This window comes from Balaenoptera borealis (genome assembly GCF_965194805.1).
Source record: "Balaenoptera borealis genome assembly, chromosome: 2".
Classification (NCBI taxonomy): domain Eukaryota; kingdom Metazoa; phylum Chordata; class Mammalia; order Artiodactyla; family Balaenopteridae; genus Balaenoptera; species Balaenoptera borealis.
In genome coordinates this window covers 160,174,840-160,195,693 of record NC_138867.1, presented here as the reverse complement: position 1 = coordinate 160,195,693, position 20,854 = coordinate 160,174,840, and the positions used below count along the sequence as shown (strand labels likewise).

The 20,854-nt window shown below is 51.9% G+C and overlaps 1 protein-coding gene and 1 long non-coding RNA gene across 8 annotated transcripts in view; both read right to left on the bottom strand.

Moving 5' to 3' along the window:
* LOC309623785 overlaps positions 1-20,854 on the bottom strand; it is a 519,468-nt gene that overhangs the window by 46,722 nt on the left and 451,892 nt on the right. The window lies entirely within an intron of this gene.
* The window catches only part of CPLX2 (complexin 2), an 85,380-nt gene continuing 67,735 nt past the window's right edge, over positions 3,210-20,854 (bottom strand). For 3 of the 7 annotated variants that reach the window (XM_082380062.1, XM_082380061.1, XM_082380063.1), the window contains 3 exons: positions 8,467-8,585; positions 8,153-8,328; positions 3,210-7,396 (listed from right to left, as the gene is read on the bottom strand). In XM_082380062.1, the coding sequence (XP_082236188.1) occupies positions 7,199-7,396; positions 8,153-8,328; positions 8,467-8,497 (405 nt within the window). In that variant the 5' untranslated portion in view covers positions 8,498-8,585 and the 3' untranslated portion in view covers positions 3,210-7,198. Of the gene's footprint in view, positions 7,397-8,152; positions 8,329-8,466; positions 8,586-9,972; positions 10,060-10,087; positions 10,156-15,052; positions 15,355-15,459; positions 19,119-20,854 lie in introns of those variants that run through there. The other 4 variants (XM_082380064.1, XM_082380060.1, XM_082380065.1 and 1 more) reach the window with 4 other exon arrangements.

Genomic DNA, 20,854 nt, shown 5'->3' with positions numbered 1-20,854 from the left:
TGCCCACTTCTTCCCACTCCTTTGCCACTGCCTGAGGTCAGTCCTCACCATCTCTGACCTTGACATTGCACCAGCTCCTCCCTGGGCTCCCAGTTCATCCTCCTCACAGCCCTAATGACCTTCCTAAACCTGCACATCTGCTCATGTCACACTTTGCTCAAGACCTGCAGGAAGAGCCCAAGCTCCACTGTGTGACGTTCCCCCCCCCTGCCCCGCCCCAATGGACATCCCCAGGCTCTCAGCTTTTCACCAAGAACTCAAGTTCCTGCAGACATCCCCCACCTCTTCCTCCCCTACTTCCACCACCCATGTCAGACTATGCCAGCCCCCCTGCCTTGAGTGCCCTCCTTCTCCACCAGGTTGACTCCTCTTCATTTAAGACTCATCTCAGATGCCACCTCCTCCAGGGAGCCTTCCTCAAGTGCCCCGAGTTTGCCTGTATCATTGCACATGGTGAGATGGGTAACTGATCTGTTTACTTGCCTGGGTAGATTCCTGGATGGAAGGGGCTGTTGACTGGTGTTCTTGGTGCCTAGTACAGTGCCTAGCAAGTGGTAGGAGCTCAGTAAGTACGATTGAACTGACTTTTAGGAGAAGACATTCAGGACCCAAAGTGAGAGGATGCTGGCATTTCCCACCAGGGCACTTTGGGGTGCTACTGAGTGTAAAGGAGAGGAGACGGGGGCAGCAGGGAATCATCTGAGTGCCTGGGGCTCGGTTGTTTACTGAGGAGGGACCTGGACCTTGGGAGGACAGTGGTTGGCATGCTGGTGGAGCACACAGATGGACTCCCAGGGAAGCCTGAAGCCCTCATTAGCCCTTTTTCTCCAATCCCCAGCCTAGGAAGGCCCTTGGAGCCCAGCCTCCAGCTCTGGGAATGGCCTCAGTCTTGCAGAAGCCCTAGGGGAGCCTGCCATTGGCCCCTGCCCTGCTCGGAGACACTTCCGCCACCATCTGGGCCTGAAGAAGTTTGAGGTCTGGCTCTACTGAGGCCCTGCTCAACTCCTATTCCTTTGTAGGGAAGGAGTTGCCTCAGCCTCTCTGGGGGCAGACTCTAAGATGGCCCCAACGATCCCTGTCCCAGTGTTTGCACCCTCGTGTAATCCTCTCCCTGTAACTGTAGTTGGGGCCTGTGACTTTTAACCAATAGGATATGGCAAAGGTGATGGTCTTTCATTTCCAGGATCAGGTTACATAACACTTCTATCTTACTAGCCAATGCTCTCTATTGCCTTTTTGGTTTACACGCTTCGATGAAACAAGGCGCCATGTTGTGAGCTGCCCTAATGGAGGGACACACATGGCAAGGAATGGAGGACAGCCTCTGGACAACAGCCAGCCAGGAGATGAGGCCCTCAATCCAACAGGAGCTAAATCTCACCAGCAAACACGTGAGCTTGGAAGTGGTCCTTGGTCAGCTGAACCTTCAGATGAGACCTCAGCCCTGGCCTGCACCTTGACTGCAGTCTGGTGAGAGATCTTGAAGCAGAGGACCCAGCCCAACTGTTCCTGGACACCTGGCCCACAGAAACTGTGAGGTAATAAACATGTGTTGTTTTAAGCCACTAAGTTTGTGGTCATTTGTTATGCAGCAGTAGATAACTAATACAGCCTCCCATTGCACACTCCAAGAGTCCAGGGGACATGCTACCCATAGTGGACTAGTCCAGGCTCCTGGAAAGATCTGGTAGAACAGGCAGGAGAGGTGATGTCAGCACATAGAAGAGGGAGGGGTCTGGTTTTCCTCTCCTGCACTGTCCAGTAAGTGCAGAGAGCTAAGGGAAAAGTGGCTGTGGCCACCAAGTAAAGGAGATGGAGATTGTGCCACTCATGTGGCTGAGTCAGCACTGGGGTTCCTGAGCACCCAGTGTAGGCTAGATTCTGTGGTAGATGCTGGGAGGCATTGGGGTACCAGCCAGCTCTGCCCTTATAGAGTTCCCAAGTTAGTGAGAGAGACCTCAATTAGAGCAGAATTTGCACAGTGCCTCCATTCATTGAACGCTTGGCACATGGTGCTAAGAGAATGTGGGCAGCACCCCATTCATTCCTCACAACCGCAGTGGAGGTCAGAGCAATTCTTATCCCATTTTACTTACAGGAAAACACTCACAGGGGTTAAGTGGCTTCTTCAAGATCACTCTGCTGGGTGACAGAACCCACCAGCAAACCCAGCGCTGTCTGAGCGTTCAGCCATGATGCTCTGTGTTGTGCGAACACAGCAACAAACTCTGCTGTGGACAGGGGGGCGGGGCTATGTCAGGGTGGGCTTCACACAGCAGGTGACATTGGAGCTGGATCTTGAGAAGTTGGGAGTACACCAGAAAGGGGAAGGGTGCCTTTCATTTCAGGCAGAGAGGCCAGAATAGGCAAACACAAAACAGCATGGTATGTGTGGGGACTGGGGGAGCTTGGAGCAGAGTTAGGTGGGCTTGGACCTAGCCAGCTGGGGTCATATCACACAGGCCCATTTTGACAATTTTGATGTTGTCCTATAAGCCATTGAAGGGTGTTGGCAGGGAAGTGACATGGTTAAGTTTGAATTTTAGATAAGTCTTTTAGCTGGGGTGGGGTGGTGGGGAGAGGATGGGTGGAAGGGAAGAGATACAGGCTAGGAGAGCAGTGTGTGGGGAATGAGAGGTGCCTATGCAAGCAGAGAGAAGAGGCCTAGCTTAAGGCATGGTGATGGTGGGGGACAGCCGAGTGTGGTCTGTTCTTGACTCCTCAACAAGGTCTGGGATGTGTCTGTGTCCAGGAGAAATGCATCCTCTCTCTGTGTCCCCAGCCTCCTGCACACAGACTAGCAAAGGTAGGAACTCCATCAGTGTTGGAGGGGCAACCAATGACAGACCTTTGCCTACCCATGTGACTTGACTCTGTGCCAGGATGCCACACTCACGGGGCTTGGGGGGAAGGGTGGCCAGAGACAAGGTGTGGGGTGTTACAATCAGGCTGGACTACCAGTCCCTGGGATTGTCAGTTGGTTTTGAAGGGCAGGACATGAGTGGCCCTGAATCTCTGGGGCCAGTCCTAACTCTAGCCTCCGCTGGTTTCTGGGGTCATTGCCAGAGTGTCCTGGCCAGAAGCAAGGGTAAAACTGAAGGTTTTCTGGGATCTCTTGAGCTCTGTGGGTTGGCCCCCCTCCTCTCAGCTGGCATCCCATGTAGCTCTGACAGTGCCGATGGACAGAAGAGGACAGACAGACCGAGAGCTGCTGTACAAGGTCTTTTCTTTGTTGTCATGGTTGGTTTGGTACATCTTAGCATCTGCGTCATACAAAGGGGGAGCAACAGCCATGGCTTTTGGTCAGGTTCAGGGGGGCATGGGGGTTGCCCCTTCCCTCCCCCCAGGCACTGACACACTTAAAGGAAGCAGAGCAACAAGGACACAGCACAGTGGGAAATGGATTTCCCCACGCAAGCAGGATGGTCGTCCTCACCTGGGTCTCACTAGGACCCCCATCCCCACCCGAGGGCCAGCAGGAGCACCTCTCATTCTCTTTCCAGTGAAGAGGGTGGGGCACAGGAGTGGGGAGGAGAGCAGGGGACATGTGGGGGGAGTCATGTCCTCAGGCCTGAGAGATGTCCCATCATCTGAGCCAGCCTGAGCCCCAGCCCCCGTGCAGTCAAGGGTTTGAGGAACCTAGAAGGATGGAACAGTTGGGTGGTGGTGGTGGGCAACCCTGCTGGCTGGGTGGCAGGGGCTCCCGGGGCTGGTGGTTCACCCCATTTTACTCTAGCTCTGAGCCTTTGGGGAGGTTGCTTTGTCCACCAGCTGTCCCACCTGAGAGGGACCTGGGCTGAAGAACTTCTGTTCTGTTTCTATTTCCCTTTCTCTCTCTCTGGCTCTCTCCCTCTCTCACAGCTGGGAGGGTCTCTTGACCTCCTGCTTGCCTTTGGAGGAAACCCCTTTGTAGTTAAGGACACTTTCTGGACCTGGAGCAGAGGATGTACCTGTGTGGAAATTCTGGACATTGCCAGTGCCCAGCACAGGAGATCCAGAAAAGCACTTCCCTTCTCTCTGGTGGTTAGCTCCCAGGTACACAGCACAGCAGTGGCCATCCCTGGCGAGCGGGCATTTTGTTCTGTCTTCACCCATATGCAATGATTGCTTCTTCCTGTTCTCCTAGCTGGGAGAACAGCTCCCTTGTATGTTGTGTGTGTGCATGCTGAATTCTGGGGCCACTCCCTCCCTGCCCCACCTCCTAAGTGTGTCACATGCACACTGCCCCATTTGTGTGTGACACATTCTTCCCCCTCCCATCAGTGGGCCTTATACACCTCCCACCCCAGGTACTTCATGTGACCATCCCTTCCCTGCTAGAGCACCTCACAAATATTTTGTGCTCCCACAAGTGTGTTTGCACATGACATCCTCTCTGGGCCACATATTAGCCTCTCTCCACAGGAAGGTCTGTGTCAGGAATGGTGGTCATCGTGTTCCCCTGGACCCAAGAGTTATGATGGTATGCCCCAGGCAGAAATTCTCCCCCTGTCCCTGCCTCCAGGAAAACCTCCAGTCGTCCTGCTCAGAAGCAGGCTGGAGGAGTCTAAAGGAGTCCAGGATGTGCACCAGACTAAGCCAGCCAGCCTGGAAGGCACTCTCATATGGGAAAAGCCCTGAGCCTGCTCTGGGGGTGCAGAGGGGCTGTGAAGACTGTGAGGGATGCCGCTTGGGGATCTGGGGTTCCTCAGGCCTGCCTGCGATGTCTTGCATGGCTAGGTTCCCCTGCTCATCTGAAGCTCCCTGGGCCTCGGTCTTCACTGTCCATCTGGCACTCTCTGTGCCCTGGTACCACCTTTGAAGTCTGCGGGCCCCTGTCAAGAGGGAGACCTTTCTGAATACTTGGGATTCACCCCTGTGTCCAGGTAGGACCTACACACAGGGTCTGGGGAGGCCTGGGGCCCAGGACTGGGCCCTGCCTGTTTCTGCCCCAGGACCCCGGGGCTCCTGAGAATGACCATCCTGCCCAGGATAACAGATACAAACAGACAAGCAGACAACAGGGGTGCAAGGTGGCTCCCCATCACAGAAACAGGCACAGACACAGACACAGGCCCCCTGGGGGGACGGGACACAGGGGCACAGGGGAGGGGGTGTGGGCGGGAGAGAAGGGCAAGTCCAGGGAGCTGGAGCTGCTGAGGCCCTGCTCCCCAGAGAAGGGACAGACCAGGGGACTTTTCTGGTTCCCTAAACATATGGATTGTTTTGTCTCATCTTTAAAGTATTGCAGTCTAACTGATATGGCTTTAACTATTGGAAACAGACAGAGAAGACCCATGTCTCTCTCTGAAATAAAAGCGTAAATTCACTAAAATGGAAAACCGGCAGAATGCAAACTGGGGCCAATGGGGCAGGGGCTTTGGGACAGGCAAGTCGCCCCCTCCCTGTCCCCTGCTTTTGGGGTAGGCCCTGGTGGGGGCCCACCATGGCTTCTTGGGGCACTGCCTGGGTCTGTCCCAGTGGACTTCTGAGGACTTCAGGCAGGAACCCCCCAAGGGCAGGAGGACTCTAGGCCAAGGACAAGGTCTCCTCTTGGATGTGGCCATCTGTGACTAGTGGTTTGGGGGCCAAGAGGGGTCATCTCACCTATGTTCCTTCTCCCCAAGCACACGTCCTGCACACGACTGCCTTTTCAGAGCCAAACACATGCACACAACAGTCTCAGCATATCTGACAGCTCTCTCAAACACATACTTCTACAACATCTAACACATTCTCATCACTCCTGACATACCTGTTATTTTTGAAAACAAATGCAGATACTAGCTAACACATGCAAGCTCTAACACACATATGAGATGGTTAGTACACACATATGACACAATCTCAACTCATACATACCACCTCAAACAAGCATACATACACAAGGCTGCCTAACATACATCACACAGGGATGATGACTAACACACACACACAATCTCAAGACACTCTAATCATAGGCTTATGTGTATAATCTCTGGACATACAATTGCTGATGCAGTCTCTGCCATGCACATTCATGCATGCCTGGGCAAACACTTTCCTCTCTCATTTGCTCCATGGCTTCCCAGTTCTCATACAACTTACTGAGAAGGAGGCCTTGACAATTTGGGGTGGGGGGAACAAATGCCAGTCTCACACATCCCAGAGGAGAGTTTGTTCTTGGCCAATAAGATGAAAGAACAGATGCCTTCTGTCAACTGGGAACTGGCTTTTCCCAAAAAGTTTGGGGCTTTGGCCAGGAAGGGTCCTCCTGTGGACCATGGGGCCCTGGAAGCATATGAACAGGACAAGGTGAGGAAGAGGAGTGGATAAGAATGGGGGCAGCTTGGCTGTACCAATGGGGGAGTCCCATGGCATGGGCCATCGCTGCCCAATGGCTCCAAGTATTTTCTGGGGGGCCTGGGCAGCCCCTTGGCTGGGCAAGCCGGGCCCAGCCTGGCAGTGGGGCTCCAGGACCTAAGTGGAGTGGGGGGGGAGAAACAAGGGGCTGCCCTACCCTGGGGCCCCTCCATAGATGAGTTAAAGTCCATAGAGGATCCATTTGGAGGGACTGGCTTGGCAGGGGCTAGGCCTCTTCAGGTGGGGGTTGGGAGAGGAATGCTCCTAGACTGGGTGTCGTCAGAGGGAGGAAAGAAGGAGAGCCCCAGCCTCCTGCCCAGACCCAGGCCTGGCCAGAACAGAACAGGCCAGACTCAGGCTAAGCCCTAACAGGACAGACTTACCCTGACTCCCTTTCTCAGAGCCAGGCCACTCAACGCCCCTGCCCTGACCTGGAGGCCCACTGGGGTTTAGAGGCCAAAGGTCAGCATGCTGGGCAGGGCTGGAATGTGTCATTACTTTGGCTGGCTGGGGACAGTGGTCCTCCTGGCAGTGGGGCACATGAAGGAATGTATGGGGATTACCACACCAGCCCAGACCTTAGGCTTCTGGAGGGGGCCCCCAGTGCTTCCTGCACTGGGTTCAATACCCCCTGCTGGAGAAAAGCTGTCTTCTGCTTTTCAAGCAACTTGGGAGTGAGGTGGAGGCTGGATACCCTGGGATGAAGGGAGTGTGAAGAGTGCTGAGGGGGAGGAGCCCCTGGCCAGGGAAGGGGGACAGAGGCCAACTGAGGTTTTCCCCTTCAGAACTGAGACTTAAATGAATAAAAAGAAAAGAAAGAACCAAAAAAAAAAAAAAAATAGTAACAAGTGGAGTGGGGATGCGGTGGGAGGGCCGGTTACTTCTTGAACATGTCCTGCAGTGGCCCGGGCAGGTATTTGAGCACCGTGTCCAGGATGCTCTCCTCCTCCTCCTCCTCCTCGTCCCCGCAGCCTGCCGGGATGGCCTTCTTGGGCCGGGTCAGGCTCCCCTCGCAGGGCTGCTCCAGGGCCGCCTTCTCCTCAGCCTCCTTCTCTTCCTTCTTCTTCAGCCCATACTGGGGAGGGGAAGGGTGGAGAGGAGCATGAACAGGGCAAGGAGAGAGCTGGATCTCAAGGTCATGCACATGTGGCTGGGGCAGCACATGGGAACTCCCTGTGAGCCCATGGGTCCTCTCATCTACAAAATGGGGATAAGGGCACCTTCCTTGTGGGATTGTGCTTGTCTTCAGTTGGTCTTCAATAAAAGAGAGATGGTGCATGGGGTTTCCTTTAAAATTAATACCTGCCCACATAATCTCTTTGCTCTTTTGAAATCCTCCAAGATCTGAAAACTGAATGTTCTCCCACATGCTTTGGGCCAAATTTTGGTGACAAAACTTGACTTGAACTGATGGAAGGCTACTTATAGCCTTGATTTATTGCAGTTCGAGCAGACAAGTATTGAACTGTTTGGCATAGGGTGGCAGCTGCAAACTCACTGGGAGTGACACATAACAGTGCTCAGGGCGCTCTAGTACTTTCCCAAACTCCCCAAATTCTGGGTTCCAAACTTGTTTTGTCTCCAGGATTTCGGGTACAAAGTTGTGGACCTGTAGCAGCAAACATTAGGGAGCACTTACTATATCCACTAACTTTTTTAATCCCCATAACGGTCCTTGAGGGAGGTGTTCCTTGACATGCATTATTCTGATGAAAAGAGTGAGACTCAGAGAGAACTAGGTCTAAGGTGAGAGCTGGGATTCAAGGGAGCCCAAGGTTTTGGGAGGCCCTTTTAACCCCCTGCATTCCAGGATGGGCAAGAGGGCGCTGACCTTGTCTCGTATCTGCTGCCGGACCTTCTCACGCTCGGCCTCCATGCGTGCGTGCTTGGCCTTGCGCTCCTCTTCTTGCTGCCGAAGTGCCTCCTGCCGCTCCTCCTCCTTCTTCTGTGCGTCAGGGTCCTTCTCCTCCTCTCCGCCCAGCATCTTCCCCATGTCCTTGGTGGCCCCTGTGGGGGATGGGTTGGGGAGGAAGAGGACAGGGTCACGGAGGCAAGGCTGGGGATGTGGGGGCCTGGTGTGCTGAGGCCCCTCCCACCTGGGTCTGGACTGGGTAGTGGGCATAAGGTGCAGGGCTAGGGCCTCACCTCCAAGGGCCTGCTTCATGACGAAGTCCATGCCTACAACTCTGTTTAGTGCGCCCTAGCCAGCAGCCAAATTTGCATGCAGCGCTTCAGGCAGGCCTGGCTTGGGGAGATGTGGCAACCTGCAAAAAGAAGAGTTGGGGGTTAGATGGGAGAAGCTTCTGCACAGGCAGGGCAGTGGAGTTGGACAAACGACCGGTCACCCTGGTTCAGGCATCAGGTACCATCAGCCAGAGGCCAAGACCCAGTGCCTGGTACCACACGGAAAGGGATGGAAAAGGGCTGTTTCCTGAGCACTTGCTATGTGCCAGGCACATATGTGCTGCCAAATGGCTTCTGATCCTTATTTTAAAAGCTTCATCTTGACCATGTTGCTTTAATTTGATCGAAGCCAGGAATGTTGGAAAAAGCCCGGAATTTGGATAGAGGCAGAGCTGGGTTCTAATGCCACCCTAACTCCTTATTTGCCATGTGACTTCCACGCAAGTTATCCAATCTCCTTGAGCCCCAGTTTCCTCCTCTATAAGATAGAGATGACCGTGCCTCCTTTCTCAGGGATACTGTGGAGACTGGAGAGAATTCCAGCCTGGGTCACTGCATCAAGCCCTAGAAGGAGTGAGCTGCACTCGGGGCCCCAGCAAATAAGAGGTAGGAGAAAAAATGAGAACAGCCAGCTTACATGAACATATCCAGACTTCTGAAATTAGACAAATGGAGAAATAAGTTATTTTTATTGCATAATACATGTAAGTTTTATGTTTTATAGCTTAATATTGATTTTTATTTTGAATTACACAGAGGGGATTGGAGACACAATAATCTTCTTCGGGCTAAGGGCCTTTAAAGTACCAAGCACTGAGCCTCATAACCACTCAGCTTATGTTTGTCCTCCTTTCCCTCTCCCTAAATCACCAACTTTCAGTTTTTATTATATTTTTATTGTTATTTTTTTGCCTCAGAAGATTTTCTCCAAATAAAATCTTAATGGGAATCTCAATATGAAAAATACATAAAAATGGAACTATTCCAACGGTAGTGGGAGGGGAAGGGTAGTGGGTCTGGAGCCTCCCTCTATACTTGGCCTCCTTCTTACCCCGTTCTTCTCGCATCCCTGAGAATTTGAACCCAGATGGTCTAACTCTTAGAGACTTCCTTTTTATTTTAACCAATCAGTTTCACTAGTGCTTTCATAGGCAAAGCCACCGCAAATCCTTTTACAGGTATGGAGGGAGATATCCGTGGGGATGGGGCTATAACAGCCAAAGTGTCATGTACCTTGATGGTTAACTTGGGCCAGGCCTACTCCCCCAGGCCTTTCATTCTACATAGACTTGGGGTCTTTTTGATTTGCTAGGAGGATAAAGGGGTCCTGGGAAATGGTGGTAGAGGAGTCAGGCTGGATATTGTAACTAAGTTGGGTTCAAGGTCACTGGCTGTTCATTGATGATGGATTTTCCTCATTTCTTTCAAAATGAGAAAACATATCGGCAGACTGAGATCTTTTCATACCATGGGGCCTGACAGTTTGAGGACTTCCATGTGATCAGATCACCTGATAGGTTGTTTTGAGGAAAGTCATGATGGAGTAGAAAACCATCCACAGGGACTGTGGTATCAGATACACCTGGTTTGAAATCTTGGCCCCCCAATCCTCACTGGCTGTGGCTCCCTGGGAAAGCTTCAGTTTGTTCCCTGCAAAATGAGGGAGTATTAAGTCTACCCTGTACTGATGTTTGAAGGGGAAGAGAAGATACTGGTCAGGTGCCTGGTGTGTAGCAGATGCTAGTTAATGTCAGCCATTGCTGACTGCATGTTTATGAGGACATGCCAGAAAGGAACAGGATTTCCAAGAAATGCAGAAGAACCCACCCTGATCTAGAATTCTGAGTTTGAAGGTGGCTCAGCTCAGTCAATCAAGATATTTTCATTTGACTAAAAACATTGTAAAGAGACAGCATTTCTAAGAACAGGAAAAGAATAATAACCAAATGATTTCAGGAACTCTTGAGTTCCTCCTCTGTGTTTACATTTAGCTCAAGGAATTGCCAGGTGGTGGTGGAGGACACAGGACTCTAATTGGAGATGTTTCAAATTGGTCCACAGGGCACCTAACTTGCTGCTCTGGCAAGTGTCTCTCCTGAACCAGATGATCTTCTGGGCCCTTTTCCCAGCTCTTCTGCTGAAGCAGTTCTGCAGCATTTGAACTGCTAGCCGCCCCACTGTATCCTCCAACCTCTCTCCTTTCTTGCTTCTGTGACTCAGTTCTTTCCTCTCCCTCCTCTCCTACTGCTCCTTCTCCCCTCCCTTCCTTTGCTGCTCCTTTTCTTCCTCTTGCCTCTTCAGAAGTGTGTTCTCCAGGACTCTGACCTCAGTCCTTATCTCCTTTTCATCTCTAATCTTTCCCTGGGAGAACTCACCCTTTCCAGGGGCTTTATGACCGCTAACACTGATGACAGCTAGATGTCTTATCGGAGCACCAGACCCCTATATTCATTCATCCAATAAGTATTAGTTGAGCACCTATCATGTGTCAGGCAGTGTGTTAGGCACTGGGGATATAACAGTGAACATGACAGACAAAGTCCTGTGCTTGTGCAGATTACATTCTGGGAGTGTGTGTACTGTGAGTGTGTGTGTGAAACAGGCAATAAATAACTCAAGAAATACACTTGCCTCCCTCTTGCCTGCCTCCCCCTGGATGTCCCACGGCACCACTCAAACTCAACATGCCACCTCTCTGTCACCAAACCATCTCCTTCTCCAGACTCCTCTGCTTCCTGTATTCATTCAGAAAACTTTGATTACCAATCCCAAGCCCCCGCATGCAAAGTAATCTACTCAAGGGCTGAGTCTTCTCCATGTTTACATCCTGTCACTCCAGGTGCTTCTTACTCCCAGCCTGCTGGGACTACTTAGCCAAACTTCTTGGGTCCACCCCAAGGTCCTGCTGCTGACTCCCAGCATGGCCCTTTTAGATGTTAAGCAATTTCTTCACCCTGTGGAGAGATTCCCCTAACGAATTTCTTAAGGCCCAACCTACTCCTACCCCATCCCTCTCAGCAGGTGATTTCCTTCTCACTTTATGTAGTGTGGTGCAGCGGAAGGCTCATGAGCTCTGGTGTCAGGCACATCTGGCTCAGATCCTGAATCTGCTGCTTTTTAGCTGTGTGATAGTGAGTAATTGACTTAACCTCTCTGAGTCTCGTTCTTCTTTATAGAGTGAGGATTATAATACCATTTTGAAGGCTTAGAAATAATCTATGAAATGTATTTTGCATATGATGCGGGCTCAGTAAATGGTGGTTGTTATCATTATCAAAACAATGAACTCCCCTCCTAACTCCCAAGGAAGAGGTCTCCCTCCTTCCCCCTGAAGCCAATCCATCTGCCTGAGCTCCAGATTTTCCCTCTTTACACCTTCTCCTTGATCCATTTTTTACTCCCTCTTCCTCACACCTTCAATCTCTTCTCCGTACCTCTCTTTTATCCCCTTCCTTCTCCAGCTCCTGCTCTGAACCCTACCTTTCTCTTCATCTCTGCCCTCTAGCTTCACGATCAAGTAGTTTCCACTTGGTGTCATCACTTCCTCACCTCCCAGTCAAACCCTCTGGCTCTGTGAGATCGGAGAGCTGCAGCCCCTGCACTGCTGCTGAAGCTGCCATAGTCAGGGTTGCCAGAGTCCTCCTAATCACCAGACCCAGGAATGTTTTCACAGCCCTCCTTCTCCTCCTTCTCCATCCCTCTGTAGTATCAGATGCTGATGAAGACCCCTTACCTCCCTCTCACCCACCCTGCTTTTCTTCAGCCTTCTTCTTGAATTTCCTGAATTCCATGACACATCACTCTTGTGGTCATCAGCTTACTTCTCAGATGGTCTTCCTTCTGTCTTTTGCTGACTCCCCCTCCCACTGCCCCTCCCTCTCCCACTGTCTACCTGGGAAATCTCACCTACCCTTATTGGTTTATGCGTTTCTTTAGTCACAGATCTCTCACTCTCTCTCTCCCCAGACCTGCACGTTTAACTCTTTGCTGGATATTCTTAAATTCATTCTATCCAAAGATCAATCTCATCCTTGCCTCCCCTCCCCACCAACCACCTTTTCCTTCAGCATTCCTTCTTCTAATTGCCTCAATGGAAAACTCCACAGTCAGGGAATTCTTCATTCATTCATTCATTCATTCACTCACACTACAAATATTCTTTGGGCATCTACTCTCTGCCAGGCATTGTTCTGAGTGCTGGGGCTGTGGCAGGGAACAAGGGAGTCATAGCATTTGTTCTCACAGCATTCAGTCAGCTGGGGAGGTAGAGGCTGGGCAAAAACCACACAAGGAATTGGCAAGTTATAATTGGGATGGGGCGCTGTGGAAGAAGTCCAGAGATTATAGCCCCACAGTGTTTCCTGCATCCACACATCCCCTCTCCTATGGCTGCTAATGCCTTGGTTCAGGGCCTCGACGTTCTGAATTTTTGCATAACCTCTAACTCTGTCCCTCCCCTACCTTACCTCTATCCTCCACAAGGCTGTCCGATTAATCTTCCTAAAGGGCAGATCTGCTCATGCAAACACATCCTGCAGTGGCGCCCCATGGCCTGGTTAAACCAACTAGAGTCCTTGTGCTGACCTTCAAGTCCTGCCCAGTCTAGCATCTGCCTGCCTCACCATTCATTTCCCATCCCTTGTATGTGGCTCTGTATCAGCTATACCTCCACACATATTCTTTCCAAAAACTCCTGGGCATCTGTTCATGCTATTTCTACATCCTTGGAACCTCTTAACCTCCTCTCTGCCAGTTCAGTTCCTGGCCCCACTACTTACTAAGTGACCTTGAGCAAATGACTTAACCTTTTCTCATCTGCAAGATGGAGACAATAACGTCTATACCCAATGCATGTTGTAAGCATTAAATGAAATAATGCAAATGTGATTAGCCCAGCATTTGGCACATAGTAGGTGCTCAGTACATATTCGCTGTCACCGTCATCACCATCATCATCATCAGCAGCAGCAGCAGCATTAATTTTCAAAGATCCACTTCATACATCACTCCTCCCATGAAATCTCTCCTCGGTGAGATGTGATGGAGTCTTCCTCTTCTGAGACCCATGGCACTTTCTAGGGCAGCCCTGCCTGCCTCCAGCTCATGCACTCTGTCCAGCTATGTGTCTTTCTCTTCCCAGTCACTCTGAACTCTTCCCAGGACAGGGCTTGTATCTTGTGCTTTTCTCCTGTCCCAGCTTCTACAACATCTCTTAGTTCATGGTAGAGCCTCAGGACATATTTGGTGGATTGAATTTAATGTGTGTCAGCGAGTATGTGAGAGTGTACTCGTTCAAGGTATGCTCCTGCGTGTCTAACTCTGAACTTAGGCATCGTTGTGATTCTGCGTGAGCGTGTGTGCAGGCGTGTGTGTAGATATTTTGCCATATGCCTGTAGGAGTGCTGAGGTCCAGCAGGTTGCCTGCAGTTGAGGATTTTGGCCAGACCGCCAGGAGGCACTCCTCCGCGGGTCTGCGGGAAGACTTGGTCTATCCCTGCGCGGGAAGGGCGGTGGTGGTGGTGGTGGTGGTAGTGGGGACGCTAGGCTGGGGGAGGGGACACAAGGAGGGGTGGGGGAGGGACGCTGCTGCAGCACCAGGTTTCCTTGCCTTCAGCGTGCCCGGGATGCGCCTTCAGCTTCCCCTCTCAGACTCCCTCCTAACCCATCCTAACCCGAAGGCAGCTGAGGCACCTCCTCAGGCTCGGCCATCAGAGCCCCAGGAGGTTTCCAGGACTGGACCCCGCCATCTGACAAGCAGACTCGGGCACCTGCAGGGTTTGTCCTTGTGGCTGTTTATCTGTTGTCTTTTTTTTTTAATAGCTCATGTCCAGGCCATATTCACTGCAAGTCAGTTCAACACTCATTTGCCTTTTGAGGGGGACCCTACGCTAATGGCGGTGCAGTGACAGGGGATGTCCCTCTACTCCCCACCCCCCCCATGCCTCTAGAAGGGAGAAGCACTGGGGGAGGGAAAGGAGCAGTGGAGGATGGGAGTGGGTAAGGAACTGGCTCCTGCAGAAAAGCGGAAGCGGCGGGGGCTTCGTATTCTCCCGGCAGAAGAGGGGGACAGGAATCCTGGCGTCCCTCTATCGGTCCCCCACTGAGATCAACGCAGCCGGCAGTTCTGCCTCGAGCTCACGGTTGGCCACTGAGAGCACCCCTCCCCCCCAACACTTAGAGCTCCAACCTCAAGACCTGGCCTGGTCTCAAACTTTGCTGAGGGAGGGGGCAGAGTGGGGCCGGCGAGGGCGTAGAACTGACCCTTCCTAATGACCCCAGGCAGCTGACAGGTGCAGCCCAAACCTCGGCTCCTCCTCCTCCCATGACAGATAGAGTCCTCTTGGGCCCCCACCCCCAGTCAACGTTTAGGTTCTCCTCCCCTGCACCTTCGGTTTGTCCGCCCCACTCCCGCCGCCCTCTGACTCACTCCGGTACCCGAACTGTACCCCTCAGGGGCGGCTCCGTCTCCCTCGGCGAAGAGGGCCCTGGCGGGCTCCAGGTTAACCACAACCTGAAGTAGCTTAGATCGACGTCCCCCCATCCCTACCCCAAGAGCTCGAAGTTGTTCTCTAGGTTCAGACTTGAGTCTCCCGCCGCCCTCGGGGCGGTCCTGGCTCTCCGGGAGCCGGGCAGCTTCGGGCTTCTGCCCGAGGGTCTCCAGCTCGGGGGCCCAGCCCTCCTTCCCTGTTGGCCTCCGCTTCACTCCCTTGCCTCCGCCTGCTCGCTTCCCCCTTGCGGGGAGCTGTCCTTTCAGCACCACGGCGAGCGCGCCCTGCAGAGCCCCTGCTGCCGCCGCGCAGCCTCCCTTTCTCGCGCCCGGGCAGTCTCGGGGAGCTGTGCCCCCGAAAACCATACCCTGCAGCTTCCCGGGCTGCGCTGCGGCCTGGAGGCGAGAGCGCAGACCCTGTTGCCCACAGCCCGGCTCCGCCCTCCCGGCCCGTGGCCAGCACCGACCTGGAGGTCCTCGCAACCGTCTGAGCCACTGCAGGGCTCCGGCCGAACTCAACGAGGCGGTTCCTTCTGCTATTCCAGCTCCCGCTGCCGCCTCGTGCAACTCCGCCCGCTGAGCTGGGGCCGCGGCTATTGCCTCGGGCGGCTGCCGGAGGCGCCCTCCAATCGCGCCCGTCAGCCAGACCCTGACGTGCTACCTCTCCCCTTCCAGATGGGAAATTCAAATCTCTCTCTCTCTCTCTCTCTCTCTCTCTGTCTCTGTCTCTCCCTCCCTCCCCCTTCACTCCCCCCTCTCCTCTTCCTCCTCCTTTCTCCCCCTCTCTCTCCTCCCTCCCCCTCCCTCCCTTTCAAAGTCTCTCCCTCCCTCCCTATTTCCCTCTCTCCCTCTTCCGCCTCCCCCCTCTGTTTCCCTTTCCCTTTCTCCCTCCTTTCCCCTCTCTTAAAAAAAAAAAAAAATCTCCACTCCCTTTCCTCCTCCACCTTTTCTTGTATCTTCTCCTCCAGACACCCTCAGCAATCCCCCCTGCAGCTGCGTATCCTGGCCACAGCTCTTAGGACCGCAAGCTTGCTGCTTCGATGTTCCGAGGGGCAGTGTGGGTCAGGGGATGGAGGGAGGGTTTTTGTTGTTGTTGTTTTGTTTCGTTTTTTAAAGCAGAAATACAAGATCGCCCGCTCAGGAAAGCCCACCTTGATTCCTCCAGGCTGAACTGGTCACACTCTCCTCAGAGCTCCTGCCACCCCCAGGCACACCCCTGTTTCAGGGTCCCCTGTTCCTCTGTTTGCATGCCTCTTGCTTGTGAGCTCCTACAGGATGACAGGACCACCGTCAGATCATCTTTGCAGCCCCTCAGTATCCTGTCCTTCCACATGAGCACTCAGAAAACATTGATGCATCATGTGGATAAGGCCTCCATAGGGGGTAAGGAACATTCCACGTGGACCCAGAGGGAGAAAACTGCTGCAAAATTGCTGTGGACCTTGGGCAAGTCACTTGCTAGGCCCTTCTAGATCTGATACCCTGTGAAGAATAAGGAATTCTTTGGCAAAACATATTCTAGAAGGCCATTTTTTCTCTCCTTTGCCCTGGGAAGAAAGGGGACCACCAAGGGGCAGGGCAACATCTGCCGCTCACCCCAGCCTTTCCTCCTCTCCTCACACTCATTTTTCATTTTATGACTCTCTCCTAATGATCCTCTCCATTCTGATTGCCATCTTTTTGGCTCTAAAATGCTTCCTTTAATCCAGCCCAATGTGTAGGAAAATGGCTTCAGAGAGGAGGAGCCTTGCACCAGGCCTTTGAAAGATTCGCAGGAGTTTATGCATCAGTCAGGGTTATATCAGAGTGGAGATGACTCCTGCTTCTGTAAGGCGATGGCTTCCTTCCAAGAAGGGAGCGGCCAGAGCTGCAGAAGGACAGGATCTGGGAAAGGAAGGAGGCATGATTTTTTTCCAACAAGGGGGGACTATTCCTTCATACATTTTCACAGCAGAGGTCTCAAAATGGGGGACTCCCCACAAATCAGAAGCCATTGGTGGACCCACCTTCCTCATGGAGAGAGTCACCTTCTGAAGCTCACCTCTGTTTTCCCCTTACAGGCTGTGGGGCTGGGTGTAGGGGGGTCCCTTCCTTTATGGCTGAGTTTTCCATTCTGTGTTGTGTTGGCCTGTCAGCTCATTTTTAATTTTTCTTCCCTTTCCAGAGGCAGACACTAATGGAAGGGGCAGAGGGGAGGCTGTTTGATTAGAGTGACTTAGAATTGCCACTAATGCCTGAGGGGAGTTCTGGGACGGGAGATCTGACATCCCATCATTTCAAGAGTCCTCCTCTTTCCTCCTCCCTCCTCTTCCCTGTTCTCCTAGAACAGAAGCTCAGTGAGTGGGACCTGGCTGGCAGCACTCTAGTTACAATCGGGGTTTTTCCACAATGGGCATTGCCTTTGACATGGATGTTGATTAAGCTGGGCTAGAAATCCAACTTAGCCTTCAGAAAAATACTAAGCTCAGTTCTGGACACAACACTTTAAGATGGACTTTAGTAGGCTCAAGTATGGTTAGAAAAGAAGGAAGTGGTTTGGTGGTGGGTGTCTGGAAATCAGGTTCAATGAGAGATGGTTGAAGGATTTAAGGATGTTTTACCTGGAGGAGAGAATGCTGAAGGGGGATTAGCCCTTGAAGGACGGACAAGCCTTTTGCTCAATTTGTAATTCCAGCACTTAGCATGGTGCCTGGCAAAGCAGGAGCTGAAGAATGCTTGTTGAATGAATAAATGACCATTGCAAGGAAAGAAAACTACTACTGTTTTTACTAGTGTTGAAGACAGAATTGGGGCCACGGAGGAAAGGTAAAGGAAGGCAGACAGAAGCTCTAAGAGGAAGAACTTTCTACCAGCTGGAGCTGTCCAACCATAGTATGGACTGCCGCATGTGAGGTGCTGAGTTCCCTACCCCTGGAAGATGGCACTTGGGTGGTAAGCGACAGCTAAAGCACCCTTTGAGCCCCAGTTTCTATGAGCCTATTAAGAACTGCATGAGCTGACATGAGTCATGTCTAGCTGCAGAAAATCATACTGGTGAATAAAAGGACAGCTCAGTCATGTTTTGGTGGCTTTATCCTTTGAACAATTAGGGTATGACATGAGCCACTGATGCTTCCTGTCAAAAAAAGGTGGTGAAAAGATGAATACTTGTTCCTGTTCAGTGTTACCAGCCTGGACATGGTTCCCAAATACTGTTTTATAACTGCAGAAATGTTGCTAAATATTATAAACATTTCTTACTGATTATAATATTACTAATCATACAACTATCAGGCCCCCATTACGTCTCAGGTGCTCACTTTGGTGCTTTGCATAAATTACATTCTTTCCTTTAGTTCACATAAACCCCTATTTTCAAGATGGGGAAGGCAAGGCCCAAGGAGATTCAGTGAGTCTTTGGCAGATCCAAGATTCCAGCCCATGCCTGCATGACACTGAGCTCTGGGGTTCTTCCACCAGGCTGGGCTGCTTCTCTTCTGACACATCCCACAGCCTATGGAAATGTAACTTTTGCTCTGCCGATATTTTTTTTTACATTGACATTTATCATCTTCCCTGTTCTCCAGTTTCTCACTTAAAAAAAAACCTGCCATGAATTCACACTCGGATTGGGGTCTTCATGTCATGTGGGTTGTCAGAATTTCCTTCGTCTCCTGCATCTCTAATCCAGCCTGCTGCAAGTCCCCACCCTCCACGCTGAGCCTTGGTCCTTGCAGACCCTGCTTTGTAGACAGCTTCTAAGAGTCACCCGGTAAAATATGAATGTGGCTCTGCTTAAGGTGTCTTACCCTGGCTGGTGCTGAATTTCCACTTTTATTGATGAACCCTGTGGGCTGGGGCAGGGGGCCAGATTTGAACAGATTTTTAAAATAATACGTACATGCCTTGAATGTTCACTAAGAAGCCAATCAAGAGAGCTAATGTCAGTAGTTTGTGTGAGGATTGAGCAAGAGTGTGTGAGGAATGACAACTGTCACAGACTATAAATGTGATCAGTGAGCATGGCTCTTGTCCAAAGGTCAGCCCATTTCTTCCCCGCAGCTGCCTCCGTCCAAAGGGCACGCTGGCTGCCATGTGGGAGATGAGGAAGAGCTTGCTGGCCGGCCCTGACCTCAACTAGGAGTTGAGCTGGTCAGTGCAGAGAGACATCTGAATGCTCCAGATGCTGACTCCACATCCTGTCATTCTAGCTTGAGCCGGCAGGGGCAGAGTTGGTCTTGGTTTGTGGGGGTGGCCGTGTTCCAGAGGCAGAAACAGAACTATGGGGGTGGTGCGGAGGGAAGGGCTCTAGGCCACCTTGCTCATCTGATGAGCGCCTCCCCTCTTGTCACTAACAAGGCTATGGTGCCATCACTGTCAGGTTGTGAGGTCAGGGTCCCAGTCTGTCTCCTTCAACATGCAGTGACACAGTGTGAAGGCAAACCACTGGTGTGCAAAAGTGACTTTGTGTGTGTGCCCACCTCTGGGGGCTGTGCAGGTGGGAGCGGGCTGCATCCATGTGGAGGGATACAGGTTCTAGTAGGGCAGGTGTGGGTTTGTCACCATGTGACTCTCAGTGCGTGGTGGTGTATCCCTCCCGATATGAAGTGACTCTGGTGTGAGTGTGCTTTTGGGTGTAGAGCTAAGTAGGTTGTTGTTACAGTGGAATACGTTAATGGCATTGCGTGATGGTTTGGGTGTAAGGCATGGGTACTATATGCAGCTCTGCAGGTTGTGCACGGTACAACTACAGAGGGTGTCATTTACTTAGACTGTGCCAGATGCAAAAGTTCTGCGGACATATCACCATTTCTGTGCAATGGTGTATGTCCTAAGTGTTGCTGTCAATGAGAGACGACACATAGTGTGTTAGCATCAATATGAAATGGTGCCATCATTGGTGGTAAGGGTGCAGGTGTAAGTAAGTGTGTCACAATGAGCTGGCACATGTGTCACTGTCATTGTGTGGGGCAGAACGGGTTTGCATGTGCAGCCAGGAGTGTGTCATCACCACTGTGCAGACATACAGGCTAAATGTGTCACCAAGAGTTACTGATCCTTTCTTTTCCCTTCTCCCCGCCCCCGCCAGAGAAACCCTTAGTAACCCAACCTGCCCCATCTGGGAAGCTGGAAAACTTTGGATTCTCCATTCTCCACTTTTGTTTTCAGAAAGAGGGTCCCAGGTTCCTCATCTGAATCCTGACTCATTGGTGGTACATAGAGTGTGTATGGGAACCTCCTGAGGAAGCCCTCTCTATTCCAGACCCTGTCCCCAATTCAGAGCCCCTCCCCAGCCCAGCATCTGCCTACAAGCTCCTTAGAGGTCCTCTGCTACCCTTCATCCCATCCTTACCCTCCAAGATCCAAGCACTCATTAGCATGTCAAGGCAGTCCTCTTTCAGCCCACACACTGTACCCTGGGATATCCCCTCATGGTTAGCTCCCTCTCAGCCTGCGTTTTCCTGAAACCTTACTTTTCATGTCTGCCAAACCAGTCTGCGGTTCCCCTACCATCCGACACAGGCACGGGGAGGATGTTTTGCGGATAAATCCTTCCTCCCTTGCCACTGGTTCTTTTTCGAGCTCTCTGCTGTGATTTCTGCCTCCCCTCCTCCAACCTCAGCCCTTCCAACTCTCCAGGACATGGTTGGATCTCCCTGTCCATCCGGAATTCCTCCTGATGACCCCAGGTGCTCATGTCACCCCAGAGCCAGCCAATGCACCGCACCAAGCCTCTTCATTTGAGTCCTAGCACTGGACTTGCTCAGGCAAATCGGTGCAGCATCAACGTTTGCTCTGTGCCTTCAGGAAGTCCCCCTTCTAGACTGTCCCTCCAACCTCGTGACACTTGGTCTCTTTTCCCCTCCCCCATGTGAAACCCTT